Here is a 13183-nt window from a genome sequence, read left to right as displayed (position 1 = left end):
AAAAAGAAGGTGAAAAAAGAAAAAAAAAACGAGTGATGAATACAAAACAAAACAAGGAGGAAAACTATTCGGAAAAGATGAACAATTCGAATGCGTTTATGCGAGAAATGAGTTTATGAGAAATGGCGCGTATCAATTTGAAGAAGACATCACGACACAACCCATTTTCTGGTCTTTTTGTTTTTGAGTAGATTTTGCCTGAAACATATACGATATAAAGGAGGCCCTACATGTACATGTAGTGTCTTAAATTGTAGTACATGTAAATGTATGTGTACCGAGTACTATAGTATTCATCTGGATTAAACGACCCGACGTTTGTTCAAGAACTGGCAGATGTTTTGTTGCTGTGTTTTTCAGCTGAGGTAAGTTTGTCATGACAACAGGTGCTAACCGCGCTTTAAGATAAAGAGAACCTTCCCATTTTGTTTATCAGTTTTGTTACATTGCTGTATGACACCTGCTCGTAAAGTCTAAAGCTCGCAGCTACACGGTAAATTAGCCTCACGCTTTGAATAATGGCTCGTTTTTGCGAGTCTTTATATCAGCTGTAATAAAGCTCGTACTTTTCGTACCACTATCGGCCTCGGCTGTTATGTTTGTGGAGATGTTTCCTGAGTAGGAAAATATAGGAAATAAATTAGTGTACTACATGTACTACGACTACTACAGTCATGTACTTCAGAAGTTACTAATTAGTTTCAGAGGCATGGAGACTGCTTGATGTACAGTTGTATATAGTCAATGTTACACAAAGATTATAGGGCACCTGCATAGTTTACGTGTATTGCCTTATTGCACTACAGCAACTGCAGTTTATATTTGAACCCAAAAATACAAATTGTAGATTTTTCATGGAAAAAAAACCTACCTTACAAAAAAGAAAAATTAGAAAAAAAAAAGTGAGAGCCAAGAGTGGGATAATAGAAAGGAATACAGAGGGATGGGATAGGAATCGTAATAGTAAAACACTGTACAAATTACAATGTACTGGTATATGAAATTCGAGAGCACTCTTTGATTCTTTCTTGGATATTTGGGTGGCTCTGATAAGAGCCGTTGGGTTTTTGTTGCAGAAGGATGCAAGCCAGAAGGAAGCAAGCTTCTTACTTCTTGGCGGGCTTGGCCTTCTTTGTGGTCTTCTTGGCGGCCTTCTTCGCTGGCTTCTTGGCTGCCTTCTTTGCTGGCTTGGCGGCCTTCTTTGCTGGCTTCTTGGCTGCCTTCTTTGCGGGCTTCTTGGCTGCCTTCTTTGCGGGCTTCTTTGCAGCGGGCTTCTTGGTCTTCTTTGTTGCCTTCTTTGCAGCCTTCTTGGCAGCAGCCTTAGCCTTGGCCTTCTCCTTCCTGGCCTTAGCCTTGGCGGCCTTCTTTGCCTTGGCCTCCTTAGCCTTGGCCTTGGCCTTCTCCTTCCTTTCCTTGGCCTTTGCGATCTGGGCTGCGGTCTTTCCGGCCTTCTTCGTCTTGCCAAGCTTGAAGGAACCGCTGGCTCCCTTGCCCTTAACCTGGACGAGGGTTCCCTTGGCCACTCCGGTCTTGATGGCGCGCTTGATGAAAGGAAGCTGCTTTTGGATGTCAACCTTGTAGTTGGCAGCGATGTACTTCTTGATTGCCTGCAGAGATGAACCACCACGCTCCTTCAGGGCTGTGATGGCGGCAACCACCATAGCAGAAGAGCTGGGGTGTGCTGGCTTAGCACGGGGTTTCTTGACCTGGGCCATGGCTGAGGAGTGTTTCGTTGCTTGTGCTGAGAGTGCGATACAACAATGATTGAACTTCCCGGTTTCCATGGTATAAGTAACCTCTATGCGGACGTGGGGGAAAGCCTCTCCCTCGGTGCGGCCATACGTACACTGATTCTCTACGTGTACGCTCAATGTTGGCATTCGTGTGTTAAATTGTGTTAGTATGCTATTTGAAAATGTTTATTTTCTCTTCAGCTGAGACCTGCCCTAGAAATAATATTGCTATCACTAGATAGAAAACCATCTGAGCTTCAGTTTAATACCAAAATGTAGGTACTTTGGACGCTATTTTCGTGGAAATAGCATGACAAACTAGAAATTTCAGAACTGGAATTGAAACATGCAAAACATCCACAAAAAAATCATATAAATATAATTTTTTCCAACTTTAAAAGTATGTAAACCTTGAGAACAGATACTTTTCTACGATATCCATGAATATTTCCTTGCAGACTTTCCATTTCTAGACTTTTCAAAATGCGAAATGTTAGGGGTGCAACACAGAGCAATCGCTAGAAATCCCGCTCGATTCATAGGTTGCTACGGTCTCTGCCCGCGAGTGTTGTCCAACAGAAACGCCTTAAAATGACATATTTTATCGGTAAAAGGACTTTTACATCCATTTTGACAAATCTCATGACATAATATTAATATAATGTATCTTCTCCTAAAATTTGGCAAGTTTTTGATACGGGGTTACCGAGTTATTCTCGCCGATTGCTATTTGGGCGTATTTTGCATTCAGTCGGAAGACAGTGATCACGAAAATCAAGCTCGCTCGATTGTGGTACACTTCGTACTTGCCCTCTGATTTGGCTTAGTATTTGCCATGTTTTATTGGTCAGTCGAGTTCAATCTCTTCAACTTCACATAGATATATGATAATATGTCTCAATTATGATTATTTTCATATATCGAGTCGTTATTCAAGCATTTTCCCCACTTTATCAGGCTCTTTCTGAGTGGAAAAGTACTCGGCAGAGCAGGGAGACAGCGTCGCGTCTGTACGCCAAGCATTACGTAATGCATTTTTGGAGTGTTATTCCCGAGAACGACAAGCTCCTGCCAAGTTTCATAGAGTTTATAAGATTGACACTGAATTTCCCTTGGAATTCCCATACAGAGTTTCATTTTAACCACTTTTTGATACAAGTAGCTAGTTTTTTTTCGTTACAATGGTACGCCACTGCCTGTTTTTGCGTGTGTGCACCCAAAAGCAGATTACATCGGTCTAGCCAACAGTGCACCACGTCAGAACTGAAGTAGGTCTTCGTGGTTTAGGTAGGCCTATAGGCCTAATATGAAATGCAAGACCAGAGCAAATAAGCATTACACTTATTAGTTTTTGTATATTTTTCAGCATTCATTATATCACATACAACTTTGTCAAGTTATACTTTTATATGGGTCTAAAAAGAAAATTAATCGTTGCTTTGCCCAACAAGAAGAAACGGCCGACTGCGTCTGAGTATAGCTTGTTCACCAGGATTGACCTGTATAACTTAACTACAGATTGATAGTAGAGATTTAATGCTCTAAAGTAAAAACTCATACGATTTCTTTCATAACTTTGTATGATCATAACAGTTAAAACATATCGATATGATTGTGCTTGAGGCTTATCTAGATTCCAAACATTTCTCCATAAATGTACATCATGAATATTTTCAAAAATGAAATATAGATGAATAAGTTGGTTGGTGTCACTACCAGAATGAAGTCGCTTTATCAAATGCTGATCTTTTTTGTTTCCATTTCATTCCATTTATTTTCATTTCATTTATTTCATTTCTAACAAAAATGCAGCTGCAAATAAATACTTTTATTTATAGGTTCTCACTTAAAATAGTGACGCAATTAAAGTTATTCTAATTTGTGTTACTGGCGAGTCCTCTGGGAGTCAGGTCTGAAATATTGTTATGATTCCAAATGAAATAAAAAATCGAAAATTGAAAAGTGTTTAAAGAAATAACCAGTGGTAAATGATGTAAATATCCCAAACTAACAACTCGGCTAAGAATACACAAAAGTGATATGCATGTGCAGATACACGCATACTTGAACACACACACGCACACTATTATATGAATATATATATATATATATATATATATATATATATATATATATATATATATATATATATACTTATATCTACAGGATCAGATGAATATATGATATTCAGTGCACATGCATATCAGGTTGATATACACAAGCACGTGTTTACAGACAAACTTAGAAAAAAAATGTATATGTATATACGTGGGTATGTAAAAAGAAATTTGTTTACATATGGGTAGAAAGATATACAAGCAAGAAGGAAAAATAAAAAGGAGAGAATACACGTTGGGTTTTTGTTTTTGTTTTTGTTTTTGTGTTTTTTTTTTGTGTTTTTTTTTTTTTTTTGGTAATGATAATGACAGGGCCCTCGATGGTATAGCAGTGGCAACACTGAAGAGGCTACCCTGGGTAAATAAGACCTTACTATTATCATTATGAGTTCATCTCTTGACTTATGTCACGTCATTACTCCATCACAAGGTTTCAACATTAAAAGGATTTTGGGGATATTTTGCACCAGATAACGTTTTGATATGCTACTATCTATGGCTATACACGCACTTGAGGTGACACCGGAAATTGATTTATAACAAGACAAAATGTCAGCTGATTGTTAAATCTCTTCCTCCGAGGTATATCATACTTTCCCGAATGTATGACACAAGACAGACATATCTCCCGTAGGCTATCTTATTGTGTAATGGGGATAACACAATAGTTTATGTAAATCACCGTGAGCTCACACTGTTCCAAGCCGCCGAATTGTTACTCTTACCAAATGTCATCTATAACTGATGAAGTTTGTTTTGAGGCATAGGTGGCAAAGCATTGGCATTGTTGCCATGAAGAATTTGTCTGCATATTGCCTGGATATGTGTAGGTCTTATTTCCCTTTGAGACTATCAGGTTAGAGACTTTTTTCATTTGTATATATATCATCCTTGATCATTCGTGTGGATAATGATTTTCATTTACATCACTTTATCCCTGTTTGCATCTCACCATATTTTGACGAAGGACAGATTTGTGGAAAGAAAGAGGGTGGAGAAATTGTGATACTCACAGTACATTATGTTATCGTAATGATTATCATGAAGAAAATATAAGTAGGGAGAGAGAAAGATACGCCTCTACACACTACATACATTTTTGTTGTTGTTGATGTCACATTCAACTTATTTGTACGGTCGTTGAAATGACCATGTACTGAATATTGTGTGAAGAGAGAGAGAGAGAGTGTGTGTGTGTATGTAATTCGTAAGATGTAGCTGAACTATAAATACGAAATACACGTGGAGATTAAAAATGACAACGCCCACTTCCCCTCTTGCCCTATGCCCTCATCACAATAATCTGTTGACTTCTATCGAAGCTGTGACATTACCCGCTCGGACCCGCTCTGGCAGCGATTGGAGGGAAGTGCCTGGCGGCTGAGTGCGCATGTACGCCAGGCGAGACTCTAGTTCTTTCTACCGCAGACCTCTTTCCGCCACGTCACTTGTATCGCACGAGTAACCTATGGGCGCCTTACTTTCAAACCACTGTGAGCGAGGGTGAAATAGGGACTTTATGTTCCCCTGTGAATTGCCGTGTGATTATGAGTCTAGATGAGATTTTCTATACATCTTCCTGTACGGACAAGAAAAAAAAAAAAAAGAAGAAGATGAATTTGAAGGTATACCGAACATTTGAAACTAATTAGAGTCTGTAATCTACTCTGTGTCTTTCTGAATGAAATGCTGAACGTAAACCCAGTCGATTTTTTTTCTGTTTGTGTTCTGTCGTCTTCTTTTTCACCCACTTCTCGCGCTCTTTCTTTCTCTCTCTCTCTCTCTCTCCGTCTCCGCTAACACACACACACACACACTTTCGTCAAACACAATACCTACACGTGTAAGGTCCGCTCGTTCACTGCGCACTCAACCCTAGCTTTGTTATTGATTGAACGCCCCTAGTTGTTTTGTATTTCAAATAATACTACACGTATTGAATGGCAGCATGGGCATTTTGGCGTCCATGGGTTACGGTAGATTGAGTCTTTTTTTCAGACCTTATTTCAATAAGATATGTAGATCAGACCGAAACAATTCCTCATTTTCATTTTAAACTTAACAAAAAGGATAAACTTCCTTACAAAATAAACTGAAATTTCATATTTCTATCATCAGTTTTCTCTCAATGTCTGATTCCCTTGAAATTAGTACAATATTACCGCCAGATGAAAGAAAACTGTTTCTCATAATCTAGATAATTTCTTGGGTATACATGTATAAACATATAAATCATATTTTCCTCAGAAAGAAGAAATTATGCAACATCTAGGATGTGCATTGGACACGAATCACTCCCTCTGTTGAGACGTCGCTTGTTCTTGCCCGTATACAGTACATGTATATGCGATCTAAGTCGTCAAGATTTCAGCAATTAACAACTTAACGCCTAGAAGCCAGACTATATGGAAGTTAACACCGCGTCAGTATAGCGTCGTCACGGATGCACCAAGCTCTTGTGACTTCTAATACTGCGCGTTTTTGGCAGAAGACCAACATGGGAGGTACTGTATTATCAATATCAGAGATGTGAGTTGTGATCAATATCAAGAACTCTTGAGATGAGTTAGTGGAACATTAAGTTAAACTTCGCTCTACTTCTGTTAGATGCAATTCTAAATTATCTAAACTTTCATATTTCATATAATTCTATCTTTTATTCTTTCTTTTTAATTACTATGATATTTATGTGTATATTTATATGTATATATCTATGTATTATATATATATATATATATATATATATATATATATATATATATATATATATATATATATATATATATAAATATAAGCACTTTCATCCCTGACGAAGGGATACGGATTTTGAATTAAAATCAAGGCAATTGGCATTTAATGCATTCCTCTATTGCGACATATGATTTTACGTGCCCTCTGTCATTATTCTCTCCGTACATACAGGATCACAATGCATTATGTATACATGATATATATTATGTGTGTGTGTGTGTGCGTCCTGGTATCTAGCATAGTCGGGGAACTCACTGCATTTGTTCATCAAGCCCCTATTTATATTGCAGTAACTACTCAAACCTAACACACACACACACACACACACTCACACACTCACACGCACACACACACTCACACACGCATACACAGACTAAAATCTATTAAAAATGTTCCATGTACAAAACAAAAATAACATTAGGATATCGAGCATTGTTTTTCTGTTATAGTCCCCATGCTGTGGAATGAATATGAGAAATCAGGAAATCCCAAACTGTGGCAATACTCAAATAAAGACTTTGAATACATCCCTTGATAACTGTTCCCTTTTATTTTTGTAAAGCTTACTAGGAGTTCTTGAAACGCAGAAGATATGTACATATACGTTCTTCGCTTTATACATGTTACAGACAGCATATTACACATTTATATCGAGATGTAGATCCCTGATGAATAATGATATAATTACTTGTATATTTTAGCTTAATTTGTGAATTTTCTGTGAGCTCGTGAACCTCATAGTTATGGAATTCAGTATATTGTTGTAACATAATATATTATTATGCCAGCTTTTCACATTTCTTTTTTTCTTAAATAGAACAGACAATAAGTCGGATTAGGTTGATTTCTGACAGTCTGTGTCGTCTGTGCAATATTGTTTGACTTATTTGCGGGGGCTTTACACTGCAAAAACATCGATGTTAGATTTAACACCATTGATTGATAAATCTAACACCGATCAAGTGTCAATAGAGGACCACACCCACAGGCGTAAATAGAAAGTATGCTGTGATGGTGTTGAAAAGTGTTCATCTGGCACTTCGTGGTGTTAATTTGACACTGTAACTGGTGATATTTTTGACACTGCGCTAGTGTTAATTCAACAATGACACCGCATGGTGTTGATTTGATATTGCTGGTGTTAATGCCAATGGTATATTACCCGCCAAGTTTCAATAGGAGACCACACCAACTGGTGTTACTGTGGTGTAAATGTGTTCACACCCCCTTTTTTTAATCGAGTACTTTATCAGAAAATTCTTGATCGTCTTGTTGAAGTTCAAATTCAACAAGAAGAACAGTAATTTAAAAATACATATTAAAAACAACTATTTCTAATTTTCATATTTTGAATTAGTGACACCCGAAGATGTTAATCTAACACCACAAATGAGCACCGGAAACTAACACCCGTTTGGTTCGGTGTTTCATATTTAACACCGGACTTTTGCAGTGTAGTTTCATACATTCTAACTGGAGATGGAGATACGGAGGCCTGGGACAGGAATATGATCAGCGTGATGGAAAAATGCTGGAAACAGCTAGCTGCCTACAGTGTAAATAATTATGTTTTCTTAAAAGAATCACGGGACAAAAATCACCGAAGCTCTGATCGAAACGGGGAAAAAAAATGAAAAAGAGAAAGTAAGTTAGAAATGAAATATGTACGGTGATTGTGATGGAAAGCAATTGTCGAAGGAGACTTACATGTTCGAAGAAGCAGATGACTAGAAACTAGAAAAAGAAGAGGGACGAAAGAGAAATATAACAACGATGAATAGAATAAAACATAAGGGGGCGGAAGAATCAGAAGAATGAGCTGGGAAGGAGGAGAAAGAGGAGTGGAGGAGGAGGAGAAAAGGGTAATGACGGTGAAGAGGGAAGGGGAGGAAAAGAAGAGGAGGAAGAAGAAGAGGAAATGTTTCATTCAAAAAACAATGTCTGATGAGAAATAAAAAAGCAAACGTACGGTGTGACCTAATTCAAGTGACATTCACGTGCTCAAAGACAATAATAAGCGTCCACGCAGGACGCACACAGAATGCACACCATTCCGTACTGTGTCTCATTGCGAGGGAGGTACTGTACTAGGTGTATTAGAACCTGCACGGTGAAATATCATGAGCTAGCTAGTAGAGGGATGGAGGGAGGGAATGGAGAGGAGTGTATAGTTCAAAGTCACGTCCCCTCTCTCTAATTTCGTTCTTGAAGGGGGAGTATGGTGATGAAGAAATCCTTATAACAATACTGTGCAATCCTACTTCCAATTTACCTTCTTCACTGGAGCGCTAGAGACCTTTGGTTTTAAAACACTGTGAGTTATTGGGGGGGGGGGGGGTTCCAAAATAAGAAAAAATGATGTTTCAGTGGTTGATGCAATGAGTCAGGTGCATTTCTATATGTCAGTGATAAATCCACTATTTTCTAGGCATACTAAACACCCCCCACCCAGTTATTGTTGAAATAGATATAATATAAAAAGCACCCAAACCAAATGGGTCTTGAAGTCCGCCATTCCACTCCCCTGAGCACCTGCATTCCTGTGAAGTCAGAGTGCATGTCAAAAATTTGGTAGAAATTCGCTGAATGAGGGCAAAATTACTAGGAAATCATCACAATTATTCATTTCTGTAGAGACATATGGGACTTTGTGGCGACCATTACAATCCCTCTCCCAACTCTCCCACGCCCCCTGTCCCCCCCCCCCCTCTCTCTCTCTCTCTCCCTCTCTCTGTTTTCCCTCTTTTTCGTCTTGCTCTGTTGCTTTTAGCTCCCGCGATATTCTGACCTGCCAGTCTTTTGTCATGCTAATTGCTGGTATTTACACTTTGCGAACGACGGGTTCGTGTATTGTCACTCGTTGAATTGACCAGATGAGTACACCGATCGATCAGTTCGTTTTGGGGTCACACACAAGTTAGTGTTGTTTGTGTCCCGCGTCCAATTCGCGCCAGCGGAGGAAGTGGCGGGAAATTGAAAATCGGACGTCCTCGACAGGTGAAATGGTGTTCATAGTAGTGCGACCCATGCATGGAGCTACGTAGCTCAGACCTGTCCGAGTAAATACTGCACTCATGTAGCGAAGCACGATAAGTCAAAGCATGGAGCGCAGAGCTCGTATATGTTTGGAATCAGACGTGTGGTTTCATAAGTGACTTGTACACTGAAATGCGTTTATAGAGTATCATTACAACACATGGATTGCAGAGACACGTCTGGAACTTACTAGAAGCCTGGAAAGCTGTAGAAGTATATCAAGCACGTTTTGTTTCAAAAGTACGAGTTAATTAATGAATGTCTGAAGGATACCCACATACTTAATGTTACCAAAGGACATATAGTTGTATATATCTGTCTATCCGTTTCACAATAATCGTAGAAGAACCCGTGATTTGTGCCGAGTATTTCAATTGACGAACTGGGTATGGAAGACGGGTTTAAAGTGTTGTTTTTTGTTTGTTTATTAGTTAGTTGTTTTTTTTTTTTCCTTAGGTTGGGGCCGGGGGGGGGGGGGGGGTAGGAGCGAGATTATGTCCCAGGAAGGAGAGTCTTCAAGTCGCCCTTCCCTCCCCTTTGTAGTCATGAATAATGCCCCCAAAATACCTATAATATCAGTGGACTGTGAAGTCCTTGTCATTTCTATTTCGACAGGGATAATGATCAGCCACGTGTACTCATTAGTCATTGCACCGATGTCATTTTAGGCCCACAGATTATGTGCGTGTGACTTTGCATTACCCATCAAACTGCCTTCACTAGCTGTTACTCCTTTCAAGCGGGACAAACAATTAACAAGGACACACACAAACACACACATACACACACATACCTACACTCGCACACACACAGCAGAGATCGCTTGGCACAATGTGTAGAGACGTAGCTGGTGAAAATCAAGTTTAGGGTCTCACCTGACTGGTTTAGGGCATTTCAGCGTAAACAAGAAGGGTCTTTTCAGATTCAGGGAGGTCTCTTTCCACCTCCCTGGTCTTTTCGACTGTTAATCCTGACGTTGCTAAATGAATAACACATGACACGTATCTTCTTGCAACATCATAAATTTCACTTTAATTCACAATGGCGATATCATAATTTTGCGTAGTATATATATGCATTGCATTGTGCAAAATGTCGCAATATATACCATCCAAACTCTGCACTGTGTAATGAATAACGTATAAGTCTTGGAAGCTTCTTTTTCTGGTGCAATATCATACATGGTTGATATGTTAAACCACTGCACTTGTAAATCCAACGCACGTGTTTACGTAAGGATATTAGATTTACAACATTGTTCGACATTACACTGCACTATCGATTATAAAGACGAAGCATAGTAATCATAATTACATATATATGCGTAAGCAATGTGGCATAGTTAGGCATATTATGTAGATGGGCACCTTGTACAGCTACATACAATAATACAATATCCCATGTCAATTTGCTATTTCAAGTGAATGAATGAAAATGAATTAAAATAACACATATACAATGCCAGACAGAAAAATCAATAGTACAGTGACAAAAAAAAAAAAAAATAAAGACAGCAGATGAAAGAATCTTGCGTGTCTATGTCAGAAGGTCAGAAGTACACTCCCCAAAAGGCGAACTTTCCCGCGTATAATAAGGCAAAAATACAGTAGCACGAATACGGTGTATTGCTGCATAAAGTGGGTGTCACAATGTATCAGGATAAAAAACACAAAATTCATAGGCAGATTAAAAATAAAAATAAAAAACAACACCCAGCCTTCGAATTGACAAATTATCATTCATTTCCTAACGAAAGTATAACCTTATGTAGAGGGACGCTATATCTATGCTAGTATTCATGCAGCAGGATATTTTATAATATTTATACACTAATGGAATACGTACATAAAATGCCCCAAAAAATATTCACCTGCAAAAGCCAACAAAGTTACGAGCAGTGGATACGCTGTATTGTATATCTAGATTCACATCTCTATCAGTTGCAATATTTCCCTATAGGATCGAGAAAAAAATAGAGAAACAAAGAAGAGAATACGCCGAAAACCTGGAATCATGATTCATTTATACGTGTACATTAGTTCTAATCCTATGCATGCATGCCATCCGGATGATTATGTAGGAGGCTTTGTTGTATTTTTCTGGCTGTATGCCATTATCCCCCTGTGAGGCGTAGAAGTAATAATCTCTTGAAAGTAATTCGGAGAGAAGAAACACAAAAGTGTCGTCTTTTATGATGTGATATACTCTTTGAAACACACGGATGCCGCTCTACAGTTTTCTGCTGAACGAGACAATGACAAAACATTACTATGTGTCGAAGAAAGAAAAAATATTCCTCAAGGAAGCTATACACAAAGACTACTATGGTGCATACAATCTATACTGTCGCGGATTCAGGGCGACTATAAAGACATTATTACGAGGTGAGTGTGCGGGTTGTTTTCTAATAACTTACACGATTTAATTAAATCGCGACTGATCAATAGTTCTCAATTCATTATCTTTGAGAAAACAAGAATAATAATCATGTTGAAATAACAACTAAACCATACCAAATAATGAACAAATTAGCAAGCAAGTAAACAACTTTCTCGAAATTCGTCAGGGTGTTTTTTTTTTTCTTAAAACCATCTTACTACATTATAATGTACATCATAATGACGTAAGCCAGCAAAACAAAAACTAAAAATGGGAGAAAATATGGAAGCTTCTTCTGTTTTGTTGATGCCAAATGATGTTACCATGGTTACGGTATAGAAAGAATTAAATTTGAGATCAGTCTTGAAACGAACACAGACACAATGAGATGAGAATTTCAACTCACCAAGTGTTGCAATGAAATGATATCAATCAAATTACAATATTGCATCAGGTTAAGGCAAATTATTTTTGTTCAATGTTGCAGTAACAGAACACGTCAAAATTCACACTAAAACCAGGGTGCTCCTTCAAGAAGGGAAGTACGTAAAAGAAGCATTACTTGTTGGTAAAGGATTGACACCAATAACAACAACAAAAAGAGATGTGATATTTCTTTGAAAACACAAAAATCAGTTTACTGTAGGCAAGAAAAGTGTGACGGTCTATGGGGTTGAGCAGTTGAAACTGTTCATCAAACCTGCAAACATAATTTTTCCTCAATCACGTTGCAATTTCAGATCATTATCACAATTCCGTACCCCTTCACATACACTTCACAATACACTAACTTCGGGTATACAAACTAATCGGTCAGTTGTACATGTATATAGCGTGAAGAACATACAAGAAAATTTCATTCATGCCGACATTCTCTCTCACAGCCATGTATACCTGGCAAATTTTCCCCAGTTACTGTGAGGCTCCATTGGATTCACAGGGATTTTTCTTCGTATTGAAATAAACGCTACTTATTCCCATTTTCTGAATTTCATCAAGTGGATGGAATGATCCTAGACCGAAATCATTCTTTTTATGTCGAGAAATTGTTTGCTGAAAGTCCGTTTCAAAGCAGAGTTTACACACGGTTTGCTGTGATGAGAATGATAAAATCAAACTGTGGTCTCATTCTCCCTAAATAGATTTTTATATGGGTGTATCCTTCTT

At 38.2% G+C, this 13183-nt stretch overlaps 1 protein-coding gene across 1 annotated transcript; it reads right to left on the bottom strand.

Moving 5' to 3' along the window:
- Nucleotides 1-1097: 1097 nt before the first annotated feature.
- LOC140233000 (uncharacterized) lies at nt 1098-1733 on the bottom strand. Its single transcript, XM_072313107.1, has one exon. It carries the CDS (start codon nt 1713-1715, stop codon nt 1107-1109), a length of 609 nt encoding a protein of 202 aa, XP_072169208.1. The 5' UTR covers nt 1716-1733; the 3' UTR covers nt 1098-1106.
- Between the last annotated feature and the right edge of the window lie 11450 nt (nt 1734-13183).

Source organism: Diadema setosum, chromosome 9 (assembly GCF_964275005.1).
Source record: "Diadema setosum chromosome 9, eeDiaSeto1, whole genome shotgun sequence".
NCBI lineage: Eukaryota > Metazoa > Echinodermata > Echinoidea > Diadematoida > Diadematidae > Diadema > Diadema setosum.
This window is presented reverse-complemented; position numbering and strand designations above follow the sequence as displayed.

What these genes read in the sequence shown, in the direction of transcription:
- LOC140233000 (XM_072313107.1), bottom strand. Translation starts at nt 1,715, where the DNA reads ATGGCCCAGGTCAAGAAACCCCGTGCTAAGCCAGCACACCCCAGCTCT.